General features: G+C 50.4%; 2 protein-coding genes across 3 annotated transcripts in view; one reads left to right on the forward strand and one right to left on the reverse strand.

The window, feature by feature from the left end:
• The window catches only part of LOC144141637 (uncharacterized), a 117,203-nt gene extending 107,987 nt beyond the window's left edge, over positions 1-9,216 (reverse strand). For both annotated transcript variants that reach the window (XM_077673176.1, XM_077673177.1), the window contains exon 1: positions 8,924-9,216. In XM_077673176.1, the coding sequence (XP_077529302.1) occupies positions 8,924-9,110 (187 nt within the window). In that variant the 5' untranslated portion in view covers positions 9,111-9,216. The remainder of the gene's footprint in view (positions 1-8,923) is intronic.
• Positions 9,217-9,266: 50 nt separating this feature from the next.
• Positions 9,267-21,789, forward strand: LOC144143073 (uncharacterized). Its single transcript, XM_077674889.1, has 5 exons — positions 9,267-9,279; positions 19,793-20,008; positions 20,169-20,382; positions 21,047-21,143; positions 21,214-21,789. Exons 1-5 carry the CDS (start codon positions 9,267-9,269, stop codon positions 21,406-21,408), a joined length of 735 nt encoding a protein of 244 aa, XP_077531015.1. The 3' UTR covers positions 21,409-21,789.
• The last annotated feature ends 970 nt before the right edge of the window (positions 21,790-22,759 follow it).

The raw sequence follows: 22,759 nt of genomic DNA on the forward strand, positions 1-22,759 counted from the left end.
TTCTAAAGGCGGGGGAGGTCAAAAAACTTTATTCGACTGAAGAGCTGGTAGTTGGGCGGCGTGCTTAGTTCAGGACTCCGTTGGTTCCTACCGCTGTCTTCGCCCTTTCGGTCCTCCATAGTTGCCTATTCGGATCAGAGCGGGCACGTTCAGCCTCCAACCGCGCGTACGTAGGACGAGAAATTAGATTCATGTCTGGGTTATTCTGGCTCTCACACACCATGTGGTCTGGAGTAGCACGTTGGCCACAATAATTGCCCAGGGGCGGGGACCGCTGTCGATGTGCAAGTTTCAGGAGAGATTAGTAGTAAACTTTACATTTAAGAGTTTGAAGCTGTTACTTTGCTAGTTATACACATGATGGCAGTCTGTACTCAAACTAGAATGGAAATTTTTAGGCGGCATGCGGATGGAAACAGTTTTCCCTGCGTTGACTACTATGCCCCATTCCTTTCACAAACAATAAATATTGCCCATATTTGTGTTAACCTCTATTTGATCTTGTATGACTGGTATTTATTGAATAAACTGTAACCATGAGCAAAACATGCGGATATTAGTGGAGGGTGTAACAGCAGCGAGAAATGTCAATATGTAAAGAAAAAGCAACGGAGCCACACTACTACCTTGGGGCATCCCGGAAGGGACAGGAAGACAGCTTGACCCATTACTATTGACCAAAACTTATTGTTTTCTATATGTAGCATAAACGGAGCGGTGTTTTACTGTCGCGGTAAAGGAAAAGAAAGCTATGAGGAACACAGATTCGAGGAAAAACTTAAGAACGACAATATCGGATGATCGTGATGACCAGATGAAAGGAGGGGTATAAAAACAAAAGAAAGAGTCATGTAGAACCACCCCACTGGCAGGCGCACTGCTGGAAAGCATGTTATAAAGTCCCGAAAGAAGTTTGAACATATTGTTCGAAAAAAATGTCTCGGTGTAATTCGTTCGGTGTAACGACACTTACATTCGAATGCGGCGTGACCGGTGTTGAGATTCGCTCTCGAACGGCCTTTCGGGACACAGCAATTACATGACGTACGTGCAATCGCGTGTCCTGGACTCACAGGATGTACAAGTAAACGGTGGGATCGTGACAGAAACTGTGATTATAAGGTCGAGTATATCTTCCAGCAATGCGGAAAGTTTCATGGCTACATGCTTGGCGTAGATTAGCGATTATGACACTTCCCCTGTTGCCGTAGTCGTTAGTTCAAAGTAAGCGTTTCTGGGTCGAAATGGAAGTGTCGTACGCGCTGCATGTTAGAGACATATGGAAGGCGATGTCTCCCAGATCCGCCCAATTGTCCACACAGCGGCTTTCGTGCATCGATTCCACATTACCCGAGGTTGTGTCTGCAGTTGGGAGCATGCTTGATGCGAGTGCTTCATAGCGAACACGCATGCCCGTGTGACCATAGTTAGTGACCATGAGGTATGCAATATAGCCTTTAGCACACGTTTTTTGCCACAATGCCCCCAGCTCCGCTGGTCGGACACTTTGAAGGGCGACACATCGTGGAATTATTTCTGTATCCTGTGTTTTATCTCACTCCTGGTTCACGCCTCGTTCACTATCGCCTTCCGACTGCATTTGCAGCGACGCGAGCTGATGACTAAAATTTGAGCGCTTTAACAAAAGGGTCAAACTTTCTTTATAAATAGAGGTAGAGCAGACCATCCGAATAGCCTTCTTGAAAAGCTAAGGATTTGGGTGAGTAGGGTGAGAAAGTTCAATCCTTGTTTCACGAAGCATTGATTTTAAGGCAAATGGTTGAAGGAGACATGTGTCAACAACGTTATACTACGCTTTTTAAAGGGTACAGGAGCAATATGACGCATGCGTGAGAGCACACCTCGTAAAGGAGTTCTGACAAACAAATTTTTATGTTGTCCTAGTGACCTGGTGAACCCGAACGCGCTCTTTTATTACATGAGCACGTAAAAAATAATTATATTGAACGGCCTGCAAATTATCCTTGAACGGCCTGCAATCCTTGCAAATCACAACAAATCATTAATAACAACCTTGCAAATCATTAATTACATTGAAGGGCCTGAAAATCATCAATTTTCCGCGCTTGCACTTTGGACGGCGCGTATACACAACCATGGTATCTGACCGTTTTTGTTCGGACGTGAGAACACCGCGAAGGCTGGTGAATGCATTGTTTCGACCGCCCCGCCGCCAGTGCTGAACACCCGCTCTGCCTGAATGCATTAGGCCTACCGTTGCGGGGGAAATGTGATGACCGTTTTCATCAAATGTCCTGATGGCGACTTTTGTTGCGATTCGGCGCTATATTATGGCTCCCTTCCCGTGTGGGGAACTTTATTTTTGGCAAGAATGCGTTTATGGGCAGTGGGTATTGCTGTGACCCGCCGCGGTGGCTCAGTGGCTAAGGCCTTGCGCTGCTGAGCACGAGGTCGCGGGTTTGATTCCCGGCCGCGGCGGCCGCCTTTCTGATGGAGGCGAAAAGCAAAAACGCCCGTGTGTGCGAGATTTCGGCGCAGGTTAAAGATGCCCAGGTGGTCAAAATTAATCACGAGCCCTCCACTATGGCGCGCCTCATCGTCTGCATTGCTTCGGCGTGTTAAAACCTACAATCAATCAATTGCTGTAGCACTGGCTAAGTGCATAATTCGGTGAACCCGACAGCGCCCTGGCGTCACTCGCCGGGCCGTGCATTGGAAGTGCATCACATGTTTCTGACGGCGCTAGAGGCACACGACCGCGTCACTTCATTTCGCTATGTCGGGGTGATGTCACGCCGATGTCAATTTGATGCCCGATTTTCCTCGAGCGGTAACGTCGTTGCGATAAATGAGGTCAGATTGATGTATGTTCCAAGCGTCGCAGGCTGCTGATATTTCATACAGGGTACCTGTTGAGTAAACGAACCATTTCAACCCTGTTGAGTAAGGAAGCGAACTGTGTATTAAAATTACCACCGCAGATTCGCGTCAGTGCCCCTTTAATAATACATCCGGTCATTAGAGGAACCTTCCACATTTTAAAAACTATTCAAAAAACAGGTGCCACTTTACTTTATGAGTGGGTGAGAGAGTAAGTAAGTTTGTGAGTGAGTGAGTGAGTGAGTGAGTGAGCGAGGGTGGGAGGGGGAGCAGGAAGAGGTAAAATTTGAGTAGTTAGGGAACCCGTGGGGCATTCCTTGCAAGTTGGTCCGCCAGTTGCTCCCACTGCGCAGAATCGTGTTAAAGCTATCCGCGGTTTATCACCACAAAGTTACACGGGCTTGCGTCATTCAAATTATTGAAAACCCGGGGCCCAATTCTCCGAAAAAGGGTCGTCGTTTTGAAAAGATGCGGTATCGCCATGCAAATGCACGTGTTCTGGGCAGGGGCGTTGTTTTGGGATGTTGAAGAGCATCGAGAGTTGTCCAGAGGAGCACCCCGTTGTTTTGGTTGCGATTTTGTGCCCTTGCTACGGTGCTCCTCTGGGCCACTCTCGATGCTCTTCAACACCCCAAAGCGGCGCTCTCGCCCTGAACACAAGCATTTGCAAGGGGCTACCGGGTCATTTCAAAGCGATGGCCGTTCGGTTTAGAGAGTTGATCCCCAGGAGCGAAGTGTCTGGAAGAGTGATCCAGTTTCTGTACTTCAAAGCGGCACGCTGGAAAGCTTTCCTACGTTTTCTCTGGGCAAAGCTGGGCGTTCGCGCGCGTTGTCTGAACGGTCCATGAAAACTGTCTACATTGTTTGGACGAGCATGTAAGAGAACAGAGATTTAAAAGATTTGGGAGTGCATTCATGGTGCAAAAATACTTACCTGACCACTATTGTACAGTCCTGGAGGGGACTCGCTCCGTTGTACCTTTCTACAAAGAGATATTCTCCACAAACTGGAACTTCGACAGGATCGTTAGACTTATTAACTGGTCTTAAAAAGTGTTTGTGATCATAGATATCCGGTGGTTTACAACAGTCATTGTAGACGCGAAATCCTGGGCAAACGACGCTAAAGTTCATTCGAAGGTTGAATGGCCACTGCAGAAACTCATCCAGTTTTCCTCTGTGCAGTTGAAAAAGGAGAATGTTGAAGCCATTAGGTGTCATAACAATGCCTGCAGACACGCAGTAGCCCCGCAGATATACCTTCTCGGACATTTTTGCCACGAACGCTCCTCCTTTCCCTTTAGAAAATTCTGTAAAAGTCCACGTGTGCGTTGTGGCAATAGGAAGGATGTAGAGGGGTGGGGCAAAAGTATTGCGGAAACGATCGGTGATCCGATCGAATTTGCAATCAATGGCCCTAGATATTTTGTCAAACTCAGCCTTGGTTTTAGAGTGAACGACTTCCACAGCTTCGCTGAATGCAGATAACTTCTCCACCAGCTTACTCTGATCTATTCTTGTTTGCATCACCTGATTAACCGTATGCTCGAGAGCCTCAAATTTTGCTGCGAAGCTGTAACTAAGAGCTTCTTGGTTTCGATTGCCTTCGTACTCCAAATTACCATGCTGATAGGCTCTTTCAGCCATTTGATTCTGGATTCTGCTTAGAGTTTGTTGGAGTAGACTTTGTCTTGATTGTCTCTCGTTCGTATGGGCATCTTCAGCAAGTGTTGGAGCTATTGCGATTTTAAAAGCCCTGCTAATTTCTTTCAGCTGAACTTGAATCGATGACAAGTCCGCTGAGTTGGCATTGGGTGTTCGCCGATTGCGTGTCGTGATGTCGGGGCATGTCATATTCTGAGGTTCCTCTTCTTGGGAAACACTTTTTCTCGCTTGGATTGCGGCCGCACTGGGTATCTTTAAAGCATCACAGTGGCGTTCGATATGTGCGCACACATCGGAGGCAAGGATTTTCGCCGAGCATTTAGGACATCTCCCCATGTGGTGCTCGCACTCATGGTGGAAGTGTTTCGAAATGTCCGCAGCAGCCATGACTACATTGCAGCCACTGGTATGATTCCAGCACGAAACCTGCATTGGAAAAGGAGTTGGATTAGGTGATAGAACGGTTTTTATAATATGTTAGGGCAAAAGGTGAGACAACTGCGTAACTTATGCCTGTGGAGGGAAGAAAAGCTGTAAACACCAGTTGAAGTAAATTTCTGGAAACGCTTTCTAAAGCCAGAGCCTTTACAAATATGTATGATTTTTATGTGCTATGTCGTACTCTACAAAATTAAGGTTCGTAGTTTGGGTCATTCGAGCCATTAGTCTCAAGGTAAAACTGAACCAGATCTTTTGCGCCAGGTAAAGATTTGCGCGAAGGCCCCACTAACCTATCAAGTGCCGAATGCCATGCGTGAGTACTGGACCACGCCACCTTTGGATCACCACCACTGTTAGTTTAACAGCCTCAGGATTGATGATATAATGCACAAGCTGTGGCTAATTCCCGTGTAAAAAGTCACAAGCCCTAGTGCCAAAATCTCCCGCGCACAAATCAGACTAGTGTAACGGGTAGTGCTTCGGTGTTATCACTTTGCAACCGCAATGACTCGTGAAATATTCTACCTATTCGACTTGTCAGAATCAATGGGGTCAACGCTTGGAGGATTTGAATTGTAATGAAATTAGGCGCTTTTTGCCGGGAATGGAATGGGGAAAGAATGGTATTGATTTTTGTAAGAGCTGTATCGATATTCAGCTGGGACGCACAGCCACGCTCGCCACCACGGCCATGCGAAAGATGGCCACCCGGGACCGCTCCTGCTCGCAGCGAAAGGCCCTGCGGGTGTACAATGTCTCGGCCGTGGGGCTTAATGCACGCGCTGCCACTGCTAACCCTGCGCAAGCCCAGCTGGAAGCAGCTGGAGGGCGACCACCGCAGGGGCGTCTGCACCTGCCTGGGCCTGCCTCGAGACTTCCAGTGTGCAAAGACGCTGGCTAAAAGGGGGAGGTATGGAGGCTCCAAATGGCGGTGACCAGCGCGCTTTGGGCCACATTGACAGGCTGCGGCAGGCTGAGGGAGGCACCCTCTTGCAGCAGCACTGCGCACACACCGTCAGTCGCGCATGGGGCGCATGCTGGCTGTGTACGAGGAGGTGGAGGCTCCCGTGGAAGCACCCCCCTCTGGCCAGCCGACCCCTGCCCTGGTGGTCGAGGTCCGCGTGGAGAGCTAGGGCCTGCGCAGCGGCGGACGTCGCACTGCCGGTCGCTGCAGCTGGTCCGGGACGTCCTGTAGGGGACCCGGAGGACCACACCCTAGTCTACACAGACGGCTCCGTGTGGCGGCGGCAGGGTTCAGTCATGATGGCACCAGTTCTGGAGGAGGCCACCAGGGAGGCCCGGCTGCGCTATTCAGCATAATCTGCCATGGGCGAAATGGTGGGCGTAAGCCTTGACCTGGACCTGCTACTGGAGATGGAGCCAAGCCTACGAGCGCTGCGCCCTGCCATGCGAATCCCGGGTGGCCCTACTGCGAATCCGGGAGGGCGATCCGCGCTCAGCCTTGGCGCGGGCCGTGCGAGATAAGGTGGCATGGCTGGCTGAATGAAGAGCTCGCATTCGGCGACAGTGGGCTGTAGTGTCACGAGCGGGCAGACGAGCTGGCCGCCGACGCCCACGAGCTGCCCATTCGCTCACAATGTCCCAAGCAGATGCGGATGACGCCCGCGTGCTGATCCAGCGGCATGTCGGGCACAGCACCCTGACTTGAGGTTGGCCACTGGAGAGACCCCACCCCCTGTTCGGGCTACATGACTGCCACCAGAGCAACGCTCGGCTGTCCTGCGCCTCTGCGTGGGGTGTGTGTGGACGGCCGAGCGAAAACACCATCTGGAGCTGGTAGACCACCCATCGTTCCAGCACTGCCGGGTGGTGATCCAGACCCTGCCGCATCTGGTCCTCAAGTGCCCTCAGTTTGCGGCAGGGAGGGATGAACTGCTGGCAGCCTTTGGGGAAAGGGCTTGGCCCCTCGAAGAGATTATGTGGCCGCCGGGTAGTGTCCTAGAGCGAGATGGCGTCTATGAAACCTTGGGGTCCCACCTGGCCACCTCAGGACTCATCTTGGCTCTCCGCTTGCTCCCAAGATAACCAGAACTGTCTTTGTTGTGTGTGTGCAACTTTTTTGTCTTAGTGTTCTTAGTTTTAGTCTTGTAGATATGGTGTTGAGTTTTAAGTGTTGTATATATTGTATATATATGTACTTTTATATCTTGTATATATATATCCTTCCCTTCTCTCTCTCCTGTATTTCCTGTCTACCCGTGTTCCCCATTCTCCACCCCCCCCACCAGCAGGTGCTCCGATGTCCGCCCTTAGGTAAGACAAAGCACGTCTGCTGGTGGTCTGTCCTTCTACATTTACCGGTTACATAATATTATCTACACATTCCATTAAGCGGATTTGTCGTGTCACATTCATTGAAATATTATTTCGCTTATTTTCCTCAGGCCACATTGAGAACCCCTCATTTCTTATCCTATATAGACATACAATTTAAAAATGCGTGAAGTCACTGGACATGCTCTAATTGCCTTGTGCTGGAATATTTTGATGCCATGTGAGCACATTTATCTCCATTTCTGCTCACAAAGCAATTTACTATAGATATGCAGGTCTCACTAGCGAGTGCTGATGCGACACAGAGGTTTTTAATCGTTCATGCAGCGGCTGCCCACCATAAAATCGCTTGAACAAATGAACATTGGTTTTTCGTTCTCCCTTTTTTGGCAGCGTTTTTGAAGCATGGCCTTCTTTGTCTGGAGGGGGAGGAAAAAGCTCTTCGCGAAATCTCTCAATGGCACCGCCGCCAGGCTGGCGTCGCAGTGGCGGGTGTCGTTCTACAGGCTAGGGAAAGGTATCGAAAAATAAGGGGGGAAAGATGGTGCCGAACGGTGGCAACCGAAGCCACGGTGATTCTCGTCACAAGCCAAAACGTGGCATCGTGGCATTCCCTTCTCATTGCAATCACTGAGCATGCGAGCCGATCTCGAAGGCATGCCCTGGAATACGGCGCAACATCTGCGCTGGTTGGACTGTTCCGTACAATTTCTCGAGATAGTACAGTTTGCTGGCTTTGATATGGCACACCGCGCACTGCGCTTTGTTTTCAAATCAATGGCTTCTTGAAATGGGGTGGGCTCTCGTGGTTAGTTTCTGTACACCGTCAAGTGTTTTTCCGTTTTCAATTGTTCGCTCTACACCGTTTTCCTTGCATGGTCAATGTGGCATCGTGGAGCCTTCAAGACACCAGTGCGGGTAACGCTTAGCCTACTGCAGCTTACAGCTTAATAATTTCGGTTTCAATTATTATTGCAATTTGCAATCGCCAACACATTGGCAATCGTTTTGTGTTGCCCCATCTGTCGAAGGAACAACATACACCACGAGCGTTGCTCAAAGCGGTCTTAATAGCGAAGGTTAAGCATTCCGTACCACAAAGGATGAGGCAAAGTTGCAGTGCCTAGACGCGCTTGAAAGTAATTTTTATAGTACAGCTGATAAGACCAGTGTCTCGCTGATTGATACGTATAAATTTGATGAAGCCACATCGAGTATGACAGCTAGATGGTCGTGAAGCCTTTCTATTGCAGCTGGATATGACGCATCCCCCCGTGGTCGCATGTGAGTTTTAGATAACACAAATATTTGAGTTTATCACATATATAATATTTACCACGTCCATTGCGAGTACATCAGGAACTCATTATGCATTCCACGCACCTAAAAATGAGAAGCAATGCACCGGAACGAGCTATCAACCAATCAAAGTGAGAAGGCGGGAGCTTTCGCATCTGAGCGTTGCCTAACTTCTATCTTGCCTCTTCTCTCTTTTCAGTCCTCCCTCCGCAGTCGAGGTACTTAACTGCTGAGATAACGATGAGAACCTTAACTCTTTTTTCAACGGTTTATAACCACAGCAACTATTCAGTGTGAATTTCCGCATGTTACCAGTGACATGCGAAGAAAATAGTTCTTGCGGTGTTATAGAGAAACCTACCTGTTTTTCCAGGATGCTTCTGGCAGGGTGGTTTATCCAGCTGACTTCCTCGTCCGAGCAGGTGTCTCCGTCCAGAGGGCAAGTCACCTTTCCACTGCGCACACACTGGTGGTAGCACGATTTGCAGACAAAGTGCTCGCACGGAAGAAAGGCTATACCACTCGGTACGAGACCACATGCACTGCATATTCTCGTCACGGGGAGAGGTTCGACGAAGAAGAGCGGCCTCCGGTCCACTTCCTCCGAGAACCCCACCAGTGTGTACTGGTAGCCGGGGGAAGCCATTGTAACGATAAGGCTAACGCCCAACAACAAATGCTGCGGCGCTTGTTCGATGACTGGGATGGCGGCGGCAGGTGGGCGTTTATCTCGCCTCCCCTTTCCAGCTAAGCGTCCCTTGCTCGCACGTAATCTAGATGTTTATCGGAAATCTCTGTTGCGTGACTGCCGATACAGTGCTAAAAGCGTCGCATAGGCTTCGCTTTTGAGCGCGGAGTTTCGCGGTCGGTGGAAGCCATTTTTGTGGGTCTCTTTTCTGTTTGTTTGGCATTACAGATGGTTCAGTGAAAGAAAGAGGCCGTATAATGTGCCTGTCTGCCACAATATTTCGGAACCTAAATAAACAATACACGCCTAAGATGAACGGATCTGCAATACACCTCTCCGGCGGGAGTTTCCCCATACTGGTACGTCTGCGGTACGATCGTAGTACAGTTCTCCAACATAAGCATTATATAAAATTCTGGGGAATTATTCCGGAACTGATGGAAGACAATTTTCTAACGGAAGACGCCGCTGGTCTTCGGCCATCATGTCGAGGGCCCATTTAACCCGTTCAGCCAGCGATCGACTTGAGTCTGTCCATCTGCCTTTCACTCTCCTATTTTTAGAAACTGGGATTATTACCTGGCTCCAAAAATGTGGGCACTCTTGGATACCCACCATTTTTCCAAATTTGTCCATCATTCGAGGAGTAGAAGGAATGGGGAGTGTATTTGCCTTACATTGTTGATTCTCCTGAAGCATGCTGTTGACGTGAGGCTTTATTTGGGTCATTGCATTAGGGTATTCAGTGGTCTTTTTTACGGCGCACGCGAGACTTCGCGCGTGTTACCCGCCCCCCCCCCCCCCCCCCCTTCTGAAAGCTACCGGGCCCACAGCCTAAGCATCTTGGTGTAGCGGTGTTAGAGAGGGCGTCTACCGGTATATAAACAAAACAGTCCCGCTGCACACACTCTGATGGTGCGCATGCGGAAAGCATTGTGGGCTCTCTTCTCCAAAAGGACAACTACTCCAATCTTCAACCGAGCCTCGTACTGGTCCGGTTCTTCGTTTCGATGTGAGGCAGTTGGGCGTCGCAACAAAGCAAAATTGTTCTCGTTCTGGCTCAGAGTTAAGCGCAATATTGTTTTTTGTTGTTCCGTTCGGACGAGACGTAATAGAAACATGTAACAGAAAAAAGAATTCGGTCAAAGTAGTTTTACTCAAAACCGTTTGTGCATTTATTGGACATCCCGTCCGCATTTCGCAGATTCTTTAATGTGTAGAATGAATTTATTGTTAGGTCATTTGTGATAAAGGTCCTTTATTGGATACACTATCGCATAAAAATGCAGGGTGACAAGTATAAATTCTGTAGATCCTGCTAAGGAATCTTCTACTCGTAAAGTAGAAACGAGCTAACACGGGATCCATTAAGAATTCAGAGACACGGCCTCTGACTAATATTTATGTTACCGGGACAGAAGACTGTTTAGGTTCAACATGTCACCAACACGTATGGCCCGTGTTTCTGAATTCTTTCCGTGTCCTTGCAAAAAGTTGGCCGCGTATCTGCGCCTTTCGTTGCAAATATCATCAAAAGACGATAGTCTTTGCAGACATTTGCCAGAAAATGCCCCCTTTTGCTTTCCCGCTCACCTCTATTTCTGTTCCTGTAACGTCGCACTCATCCCAAGGTAAACACACCAAGGGTTTGCTCAAGGCGACTTCAATTTACCTCGTTCCACTGCTACAAGCCGGGTTCCTCAATGCCAGCGCTGGAGTACGGTAGTGACGAACGTGAATCGAGGCGGCCGACTTCAAGGTTTATAGAACCACGTGGCCGTACTCCACGTGCGTTCCAAGCAAAACGTGGAACCTAGCTAGTGGAACAACCGATTTAGCCCTGGCCAATTCCCTCTGGTGGGTGCATGCCAAAATCTTTGAGGACATAATCATCATTATCATTCGTTGCTGTTGTCGCGTGATTGTTCATTTGCCGCCTGGAAGTGGCGCGGGCAGCAGCAGGCGGCGGTTTTCTGCAGCAGATGTAGAATATCATTTGCTATCGAAAAACCAAGCATCCATAAATTTTTTAATAAAGGAACACTGTAAATATCTTTTGTGTAGTAATTTCCTGTCATATATTTGCGTAATTCCTTGTTCTTGGTGAACAAAGTTGACAAGTATGAACATATAAACTGGGCTCAGACGTTTACCTTTTGCTGTGAGTATATAAGGCTATTGCGGAATATCTTTTTAAATGCGAATGCACTTTATAAGCGACCCTGAATTACGTTGACCGCCGTCCGTCCACATAGCAACAGCTGCGGGTGCGCGCGCTCCTCGTCTTCCTTGGCAACGGGGGAGATGGGCGACATGGCACATACCCACGTGCGGGATTGGCCAGGAATCTCCTCGTCTTCCTTGGCAACGGGGGGAGATGGGCGCGCGCTGCCTGGCCGCTGACATGGCACATACCCACGTGGGGGATTGGCCAGGAATCGGGCGTGAGAAGGGCTAATGCACCCGCTTAAAGGAGTACTGACACGAAATTTCAAAGCTGAGATCCGCTCTAGCAATCAAGTACAACGACAACACAAATAGGTGTCTGTGAATAAATGCATCTTTCTTTCTTTGTAGTTGTGTGTGTGTGTGTGATCTCTCTTTCGCGAACATTACCGAACCGCGCAAATTCAACTCCTGGATTCACACTTTCACATTCTTCCCCTCGGGGAAATGCGGGGAAATTTTTGAGATTAAGTAGCCCAAGAAAGACTACCGTCTTTAAAACTCCATAATAATCTCCACTGCATTGGATAGATTATCATCATCGGTGCTCGTCATCAGGTTAGCGGATCTAGCTAGAACTGCTTTTCCGCATCGCCATCTTGTATATAGAACCCCCCCCTTATCACCGGAGCGCTGCGGCAATCGGTCTCTCCTCCTTCGGGTACATCTGGGTGCTTAGCTTCTTAGCTTCGGCACCGAGTGCTGGCCGTAACATTGTCAAGGATGTAACCTTGCCTACAGCACCGAGTTATGGCCGCGAAAGTGGCAATAGTGCACCTTGCCTAAAGCACTTAGTCAAGGCCCAAAAATTAGAAGGGTACATCCTTATGAACGTCCCTGAGTTATGACAGTGAAAGGAAAAAAAGTGTAGCCTTCACCACCGGTACCCACTGATGGCGGTCAAAGTGGCAAGAGTGTATACCGTGGCCTAAGGAACCCAGTTTTTCTGTTTTTTCACATCGTGTTTTTGCCATGCGGCCAATGAGAGGAGGTTTAAAGATCGGAAGAGAGAAGAAAGAAAGAAGGCAAGAGAAAGATAAGAAAGTTGAGATAGGGTGGCTGCCAAAAGCACAGATGGTCACGAAACCGATAGGTTTTCGAGTCTACAGGTATGCATGCAGTCCAGTGGGGTGCATACGCGAACGTTGGGAGGGTATCGCCGTACCTACAGCACCGAATAATGGATGGCGTGAATATTTCAAGGGTAGAGCCCTACCCACGGCAGGAAATTATGAACGTGAAAGTGGCTATGGTATATCCTTCCCTACGGCACCGAGGTATGGTCGTGTAAGTTCAAAAGGTATAGCTTTACCTGCGGCACCGAGTGATGGCTGTGAACGTGCGAATGGTATAGCCTAACCTACAACGTCGAGTTACGGCCGTGAATCTGGCAAGGATGTAGCCTTAGCTACAGAACTGAGTTTCAGCCGCATAGGAGGCAAGGGCCTCACCGACTCGCTGCTTGACCTGCGGCAGGGAGTTGTCGCCGTGAAAGTAGCAAGGGAATAGACTTCCCTTACTCTCTGTCTTCGTGACCATTTATTCGCCACATGGCAGGGCAGTACAAGGAGTAATTGTGCATTATTTATCTCAAGCGAAGTATAAAATCCTAAACCACCCTTATTTACAAAAAAAATGTTGCGTAGAATTGCCTTAAAAAGAAAGGAGGATTCGAAGCACTTGATCAAGAGAAAGATGGTTGAAATTGGAAGCGTTCTCCCATTCAAACCGAGTCAACGTCAAAGTCCAAAATACAAGCTTGTTTGACCGTGTCTGAATGGCGCCATCGGATAGACGCTGGCTTCATAACGCGGGGGACCCAGGTTAGATTCTCAGCACGGCAAGCGTTTTTTTATTGAGACGCTTTAAATGTTTTCGCGTATTATTATTATAACCATCATCGTTATCATCACTAGGCTTTCTACGACCACTGCCGGGCAAAGGCCTCTCCCATTATTCTCCCATTATGCCGGTCCTGTGCTAACTGCGACCAGTTTATCCCCGCGAACTTCTTGATCACAACTGCCCATCTAACTTTCTACCGCCCCCTGCCACACTTGCCTTCTCTAGGGATCCACTCTGTTACACTAATGACCGACGGTTATCTTGCCTTCGTATTACATGCCATGCCCACGTCCATTTCTTCTTGATAATTTCTACTAATATGTCCTTAACACGCGTTTGTTCCCTGACCCACTCCGCTCTCTTCTTGACCCTTTATGTTACACCTTGTCCCTTAAAGGGACGCTGAAGTGGTTTGTAAACATTGCGGGAATACGAGCGAAAGTTGTAGTCCGGAGTCCCTATGCCCTGTTTCGACCACTATGAGCGCGTTTACGCGAATTTATTTAGTACAAAAATTAATTCAAAAATGCTGTCCTCCTTTCTGTACCCTCGCCCATTTTCTGTGGCCTTTTCGTGTGACGTCAGTAGGATATGAGCTGGCAATTGGCTGCTCTACTGCACGCCTCGCCAACCTTCCGACAGAGTCAATCGGTGCATGTTTCGACCGGGTGGGCCGATCCGAGCCGAGCGCCATCACCTCCGACATACGCTTGGTAGCGTGGTGAAGCGAGCGGCCAGCCGCTGTTGCAGCCGTGAAGAAGTCCAGAAGCAGTAGGCTAACGTAAATGTTTACTTCATAGCGAGAGGTGAGCCGAAGCCACAGAACAATGCCGCGACGGGCGAGGTAACAGTACAGGACTCGAGCAGAGGGACAGCATGGATCCATTGCTCAAACAGGAATGATCTACAGCGCTTGGGCGGCTCGTATTTATACCCAAAAGCACAACGGTCAAAACAGCTTTCCCTCTAGATTTGTGCACCCGCCACGAACGTCACAGACACACACAACGCTGTTTCCAGAGTTCGTGAGCAGTCGGTAGCATCGGTGCACGTTGAGTCCGAGAGAGGGGGGAGTGGAGGATTCCGCTGCTATCGCGGGGCCTCTGTGTCCTTGGGCGGGTCTCGACGTGTCTCGCTGGGCCGGCAACCGTGGAAGTTTGAAACGCGCCGAAAGCGAAGCGTCTGACCCGGGCTTTGTCGAGACGTGAAAACATGAGTCACCGACACGGTGGGGGTTGTTTGGAAGGCACACGTAGTGGCTTCGCCGCACAGCCGAGGAGTGCTGAAAGAAATCCCGTCACCGGGCCCATACGTAACAGATCCCTCCGCCATGGGTGCGAGGTCCCGATGGATAAGGGTCTTCAACCGTTGCCCGGAGGGATGCTTACGGAGAGAAGTGCTCGCCAGATGCTCGACTCCAGGCCTGGGCTGTACGACACCGTGCTGGAGCTTCACCGGGGACGGTCACTGGACTCCCAAATAACGTCTCTGGCTTGGTCAGGCAAGCAACAGAACAACACAGGAAGACACAACCGCATCGCCGGCAAGTGCGATGTCAAATCCACAGTGAAGATCTACCAGGCTTTTAGTTGCCAAACATTACGCTAATAACTAACTGCACTAGTTATATTTTAGTCTAGCAGTACTTTAGACAAATGCACAAACTTCAAAGATGACATTTCGCGTGATTGGAAATGTCCCCCACAAAAAGAAATGTAATCGTAAAGGGCGAAACCTGATTCAGAAAAAACAATGAAATTGAGAAAGTCAGCCCTCTACAAGCCACTTTTCGCTCTGAGAGATGCGATTTGAGCTCTGATCGTTGCCCTGAGATTTTGCCTTTTCTTTTACCGTACTTACGTGCCCCCGCTCTCTGAAAGTGACTGCGACCGGTCGAGAAGACATCGGCCTCCTTCCGAGACGTGTTTCGAGCGCGCGGAGAAAACTGCCCTACTTTCCACCGCTCGAGCAAGGCGTGCGCTTTCGTTCTCGGTCGCTGCGTGGTCCACTGAGACCAGGCACAAAGCGGGCGAGTGGGGTTGCCATTCCGCAGGCGCGCTTGAGAGCTCTAGCCGCATTTGTTTGTGACACTGTCGGCAAGCGAACACCGCTGGGGGTTTTCGCTCTCCTTTCCGGCTGTCAAAGCCAATTTAGGCTCAGGCGGCCCGGTCTCAGAAGACGGCTCAACCCCAGGCTACACCGGAATGGCTACGTGCTCTGCTGGCCGTTGCCTGACATCGAGTATCTCAGTTTCAGGCGGAATGGTAGCTACTCCCTCGGTTGCGGCGGCGTCAATACGCTTAGCTGCACCGTGAACATCGTTCAGTGTATCGACTGCCGGCTCTGCCCCAGCGTTGCTAGGTTCTGAATTCGCGTTCGGAGAAACACCCTTCGTTTCAACGGACTCGTGTTGCCTGCTTTCGCTAACGTCATGGTTTTGGCTTTCCCGCGGAACGCCGTTAGCTAGTGCGCCGCGCGCGTTCGGGTCGGTAGCCATTTTCAAGGCCTCCCGTGAACCTGAGCACCCCGAAAACGCCGCTGACACATCTCCGATCACTGAAGCGTCCTTACACACAGTGTACTTACGGGGCCCTCTGTCGTGAGCCTCCAGAAATTCCCCATCCTCACTCTCTGTCTGAGTCCCGCCATTGCTTTCAGAGGTGGCGACACTATCGTTACTCGAGCTCTTCGCAGCGAGCCCAGCTGGTTTTTTCCTCAGCAGTTTCTCGAAATTGTACCCCTTGTCGCGTAACAGCTGATCCGACCTGTTCGAGAACAGGTACCTGTATTCCGGAAGAAGTTCTGGGGATACTACCGCCTGCGTGAGAAGTTCACCAAACGGACCTCCGATGCTGACTTTAGCAGTCGGCAGGCGCACGTTTCGTGCTTTTACGGCATGCTTCACCCAAACACACTGTCCCGTCAGCTGATCCGCTTCAACGTACGCACGAGCTCACGTACGTACGGCTCTAGAAACTGCCTGCTGTCCTCACTCCGATCTAGCACGTGAAAGACGAGTTTTCCCTTCTTCCAACTCGCAGCGAAATGTCCCGTCTCGCCGCAGTTGTAACACGCAGCCTGTCTGCGCGCTTCAACAGCTTTCTTTCTGCGCTGCTCTTCAGCGTCTGCTCTCTTTTCGTTATCGTGGCCAGTGTTCTTATCCACGACAAAGACTTCCCTTGCTCCACGGTCTTCCTGGGGAGCTCTGCCTTTAGGCCCTGACTGATCAGTCCTCGGCCTGAACTCTTTTTGGCCGTCTTCCGGCCCCTGCGCACCTCGACGTGCGACGAACTCGTCGGCTCGCTGAGCCGACGAGTTCGTCGGCTGATCCACAGCATTTACCCCTGGCCTGTCTTGCACCCAGAGTCTCACGTTTTCTGGTAGACGGCGGTAAAACTGCTCAAGACCGAAGCACCTTGTCGTGCTCTCCGAAAGCCTTTGCCTCTTTGAGCCACTCTTCCATGTTAGCCCTCACCTTATAGGCGAACTCCGAGTACGACTCGCCCTTAGCTTTCTCGGCTTCGCAGAACTTCTGGCGAAATGCCTCTGCCGACAGCCTTTCCTTACGCAGGAGGCTCGACGTGACTTTCTCGTAGTCCTCCGCCTCCTCTTTTGGTAAGCGGGCCATCACGTCGGATGCCTCACCTGGCAAAAGCGCAAGCAGCTTTTGCGGCCATGAGTCTCGGCTTAACTGGGCGCTCTCGCACGTACGCTCGAAGTTGAACAAAAAAAGACCGATGTCTTCTCCTATCTTGTAGGGTCGCATTAGCTCACTCATTCGTAACGTAGGTCGCTCAGTCGCCACAGACTGCACGCTTGGCGCGCTGCTGTCCCTCTCCCGCCTAGATCGAGATGCCTCGGTCTCTAGACGCTTCACCTCAAGCTCATGCTGTCCCTTTCTTTCCTCCTGTTCGAGTAGGAGATTCTCATGCTCTCGTCGCTTTTCCTCCTGCTGTTCCTGTATCTGCCTCTCGAACTCCTGTTCTCGCTTTTTCTCCTCGCGTTCTTGTTTCTGCATGTAGCCTTCCTCACACTGGCTCTCAGCCTCTGCAGCCTGACGTGTAGCGGTCACCCTGTCATTGATCAGCTCAATGCACTCTGACAGCTTGTCATCGTCAGCCCCAACAGCAAGTATAGCCCGTATCAGCTCTAACTTTCTCAGCGCGTCCGCAACATCCAAGCGCAACTCTTTTGCAAGCTCCAACAACTGCAGTTTTTTCAACGCCTTCAAATTCATTGCCGCTCTAGAGTACTGCTTTCACACTGCTCCAAAAATGTTTTCCGCGAATAACGCACGCGACAGAAACACACGCCTTACCAGCTATCCTCAGAAGCCTGGTAAAACTCAGTGATGAAAAGTCCCGCACTCACCATTGACCGCCGTGAATTCTGCAAAGTCCGAAGCCGCCTTGACGTCCGCGGGGTTGGATCTCGCACCGCTGGCTCCAAGTGTTATGAAGTTGCCATCCGACCGCTGCCAACTAGTTTTTGTGACCGGGTGAGCCGACCCGAGCCGAGCTGCGTCGCCTCCGACAAACATTCGGTAGCGTGGTGAAGCGAGCGGCCAGCCGCTGTTGCAGCCGTGAAAAAGTCCGGAAGCCGTAGGCTAACGTAACTGTTTACTTCTTAGCGAGAGGTGAGCCGAAGCCAAAGAACAATGCCGCGACGGGCGAGGTAACAGTACAGGACTCGAGCAGAGGGACAGCATGGATCCATTGCTCAAACAGGAATGGTCTACAGCGCTTGGGCGGCTCGTATTTATACCGAAAAGCGCAACGGTCAAAACAGCGTTGCCTCTAGATTTGTGCACCCGCCACGAACGTCACAGACACACACAACGCTGTTTCCAGAGTTCGTGAGCAGTCGGTAGCATCGGTGCACGTTGAGTCCGAGAGAGGGGGGAGGGAAGGACTCCGCTGCGATCGCGGGGCCTCTGTGTCCTTGGGCGGGTCTGGACGTATCTCGCCGGGCCGGCAACCGTGGAAGTTTGAAACGCGCCGAAAGCGAAGCGTCTGATCCGGGCTTTATCGAGACGTGAAAACATGAGTCACCAACCCGGTGGGGCTCGTTTGGAAGGCGCACGTAGTGGCTTCGCCGCACAGCCGAGGAGTGCTTAATGAAAACCCGTCCGCGGGCCCATACGTAACACCCAGCGTTTTGTCCGCCGGCCGCCGACGGGTCGCCGCAATTCGTTCGCTCAGTTGAAACGAAGCCAGGACACGTTTGTGAATAGAAGAATGTGCCTTTCTTAACTTTGTTAGTTTGTACACTGTAGTATCGAGTTCCAAGTCAAGGTCGCTTCACACAAGCGCTGCACAAGCGCACATGCGACGCTTCGCTGATTGGTACGCCAGTAGGAACATCTAAGGCCACTTGAAGGCGGTAGAACAGCCAGCGAAGTCACTATACGTACTACGAAATTAAAATCGATTGATACTTTTATCGTACAGCGTAAAACTTGGGTGCAGGAACCACGTTTTTGCACAGGGCAAACAAGCAGAGCGGTCAGCAGCACGACTACGCATCTGCGAACGCTTTTACGACTAAGAAATGCAATTGCTAGACGTGAGATATTGTGGGATTTTGGGGACGCTTAGAGCACGAGTGCAATACACCAAATAGTCACCTAAGCTGCTTGAAATGGTAAAACTATATAAAAGTGTGATCTGATTATATATTATATACCTTATATTTCCAAGGTTAGCAGCGCTCACCCGTTGTGAGTGGCCTGGACAGCTGGGTATGTTATTCCAAATGTTTTGCAAGTCACCAGTTCGAATACCCGAGGGTGCATTCGTTTTTTTTTAAGTTGGCTTTTTCATTTTCGGCCGATGTTTTCTGTACTAAGTTCACCTTTTTTTGTGCCGTAACGTTCACTGCTGCACGAAGTATATCATAAAATGCGCGCAGGCTGACACTGACGCGCTAGCGAGTTCTCGGCGTGCTGTTGCTATAAACACTGACGGCTTGCGGGCAGTGGGCACAGGCCAGAATCAACAGACCCTTGGCCTGGTGCCAATACACTTTTTACGATACAGGCATGATTGAGGCAAGCTCTAAATATGGGGGAAAACCGCATGGCATTGGAGCGTCTGCTGGGACGCGGAGGGCGTTCATTCACTGCGTAGGCCTCGGCTAGTGATTGCTACGATTCGAAGCCGTCCTGGGAGGCTTATGTGATGCATTTTACAGCCGACAACATGGCAGTAGCGCGGTACGACGATTACTGAGATATTGAGAATGCCTATCCAACGAGGCCGTCGGATGTCAAGCATGTTGTTTTACAAAACTGAAACCGAAACTTGTTTGAATGCTAACCTTGGACATCGTGCAGTCACGGTCACAGCCTTATGGTCTCTTCGATTTGGCTGCACTAGCTGCACCAGTTCAAGGGGTGCAGCACCGTCGTCCTCGTTTTGCCGGTGCCGCGCGCGCCCTCTGCACTTCCTTCCTCGTTTTGCCAAGGTGCAGGTACAGTGCAGGCCCACCTCGGCACTAGTTCTCGGTCGCCGTGCACTCGCCGAAAAGGAGGTGCCGGAATAGTGCAGCATGGCGTACGGGCCGCCCAACGCGTAGCAGACGACGCTGCGCCGTTTGACGGCGTGGAGAAGGACTTGTACCTCCTTCACAGCCCGGACGGGTCACCCATGCAGGGCGACAGCGGCTGCTACCTGTACGAGGCGTCCGGTAAGCGTTGTTGCATGCCGGCGATAAACACGTGCAGCGTTCAAGAGCGGTTTTATTTTTGGTCGTAGCCATGTCGGCCTCGTCGCGTTGCTTTGGGTCGCAGTTTGTGATTTCTCAAAGGCTGTGCCGACTTTATACATGCTGGTGTGTACTTTTGCAGACGGGCAGCACGTAACGTTGCGGTTCACGGCAGCCGGCGATGAGAATTTGCCCCCTCCGGCGCTACTGCCGACTTCCGCCTGCAGTGACGGCGATGATGGTGCAGCCGCACTGGCTGAAAATGAGGGGGAACTGTGGAGCGCCCGGAAAACGAAGTTCTACATCGCCCAGTACACCGCGCTCAAGGACTTGGTGGGAAAGACCAGAACACTCTGGTATGTTATCCTTTGTGTGCAGAATTACATTCAGGATGCCATAATTTCTCCCCGCGCTAATCTCTGAACGCAGTAGCTGCTAATGAACTGTACAGGGGCGCTGGCATTGTCGCTCGAATTTCTAGTTCCAAGCAATTTAAAATTATTCACAGAATGCTAACGTTCACACATCTTTTCCTCCTGCTTCGAGTGCTTCAAATATGTGACAGCTGAAATACAAATATCCTGATAGAACGGCACTTAATAGCAGCGCATGTTTACTAAGTTATAGATAAAACGTTGTGCACCCCTAGCATATGCGACTCGTGTCAGTCAAGTGTTACTTTACTTTACCCATACATTACTTCAGCTGTGCTTTTCTTTTGTGTTTAGGACAAAAAAACAGCTCTGGATTAAAATAACCGAGCTCATTAACAAAGAGTTCCTATGCAATATGACGGCCACCCAAGTGGAAAATAAATGGAAGAGTTTGTACCGATCATATAAGGCAAAAAAAAAAAAAAATAACACTTCAACACTTCCACTGGCCGTGCCCCCACAAGTTGCGCACACGAGGAGCAAGTTGGAATTATTTATTGAACTATTCAACAGTTCTGGCATCCCTCATACCCCGAGTCACCTCGAGACACCATGAACCTGTTTAACCATTGAAATGTTCTTACAGGGAGCTTGCCACAGTTCTAGAGAAGGAACATAGCATAAACCCAAGGATCCTTTTGGAGCCTGGGAAGGCAATCCTACCAGGAGGGAACCCACCCAGGGTAAGTGAAAATTGCATTGTGTAAGCAAAGTGCTGTCTGTTGGCGTGACGTTTATCCACAACTTCACCAGGGCCAGCACTGCAGCCGAAGGACCTTGAGGGTGGAGGAGATGGACCTCCTGAGGACTTGTCGGTGCACAACAAGGGGGGCCCTGTACCGAAGAGAGTGCGGCATAGCAGGTCGCAGCTTGGTCCCCTCTTGGAGACGCTCCAAAAGATGGGGGAGGCCAAAGCGAAGCAAGAGGAGGCCAGGGAAAAGGCCATAAAGCCCGCCAGCAGTGGCAAGAGGCGAAGGCAAAGCGCCACGAGGAGTGAATGCAGAGATTCGACCGCCTTATAGATCTGCTTGCGACAAAGGACAAGTGAAACAAACAATAAAGACGGCGTGTCAGGACTGCACACTTTTTAATTTCATGCAAATGTTTGTTCTAGCAGTGCCAACTCTGTTTTCATGCAAATGTTCTCTTTGCCCATGATGTGAACACCACCCTTTTTCAGATAGTTCCCAGCCTTTCACAGTGGATGCAGTTCAACAACATAGCAGTTTCCGTGATGTCGGATATGTGGTAACACAAGGCACTTTCATGTCGACTTTGCGTTGGCAGGGCAAGGGTGTCCACAATTAGCACTGCTCTTTAGCAATGCAATCTCTCAAAGCCTGAGCGTAGCCTCGTTGGTTGCAGTCGAAGTCCCCTTCGGAGGCGTCGTTGCCCACATCATCATCACGGTGCAATGACGTCAGCTCCTGCAGGAAGTCTGTCGTCGTTGCAGAAGTTGTGCAGAACGCACGCAGCCATTACAATGCAGCAGGACTGCTCAACAGTTCTGGCGTCTACAAAGTACAGCCTCCTAAAACGCTGTTTCAGGATGCTGAAGGCGTTCTCAATGGCCACTCTGCTGGCTATGTCGCCTATTAAAGTTACTTTTCCACGTGGGAAATGTGCACCCGTTGTCCCTGAATGGGGTCATGAGCCACGGCATCAAGGGGTACGCGCTGTCCCCAAGAATGTAGCTTTCCCCGCACTCGACGGCTGCGCGTTCGAAGAAGGGGCTCTCTCAGGACGCGGGCGTCGTGCGCCGAGCCCGGGAACCCGATGAAAACATTTCGGAACTTGTTTCTATCGTCGCAGATGCCTTGCAAGATGATAGAAGGCCACTTCTTGCGGTTGAAATACGACTTGGCCGATTCACTTGGCGTCGGTATTTCGATATGTGACCCGTCGATGCAGCCAATGGCATTTCGAAGGCCCTTTCCACCGCTCTTGGCTAGAAACCCGGCCACCCGGCCTTGATGCGCGTCACTTCCTCCACGCTACTTGGCCAGCCGATGACTTCGGCGCTAATTGAGTGGAGGAAGTGAATGACCCCTGTGACACAGGCATGCACCGACGACTCCGTCACGTTGAACTTGTCTCCGATCGCGTACATCGACACTTGCGAGCCGATGTATGTACACAAGCGCAATGAGGCACGTACTCTGAGCTGATATTTGTTGCCGGTCTTGCACTGCGCTCGGATAGTAGGCCGAAGCGCTGAACCTTGAGCTCAGGCAATCAAACGTCTCCCTCGACAGCCTGAACAGCCTCTTGAATTCTTGTTCGTTGTATCTGCTGACAA

The sequence above is a fragment of the Haemaphysalis longicornis genome, unplaced genomic scaffold, assembly GCF_048455015.1.
Source record: "Haemaphysalis longicornis isolate Haplotype H1 unplaced genomic scaffold, Haemaphysalis longicornis Haplotype H1 scaffold_6, whole genome shotgun sequence".
Lineage (NCBI taxonomy): Eukaryota > Metazoa > Arthropoda > Arachnida > Ixodida > Ixodidae > Haemaphysalis > Haemaphysalis longicornis.

Bases quoted from the DNA above. Each gene is read 5' to 3' on its own strand.
- LOC144143073 (XM_077674889.1), top strand. The intron at 20,009-20,168 runs GTAAGCGTTGTT...GTACTTTTGCAG, and splicing joins CTACCTGTACGAGGCGTCCG to ACGGGCAGCACGTAACGTTG. The intron at 21,144-21,213 runs GTAAGTGAAAAT...CAACTTCACCAG, and splicing joins CAGGAGGGAACCCACCCAGG to GGCCAGCACTGCAGCCGAAG.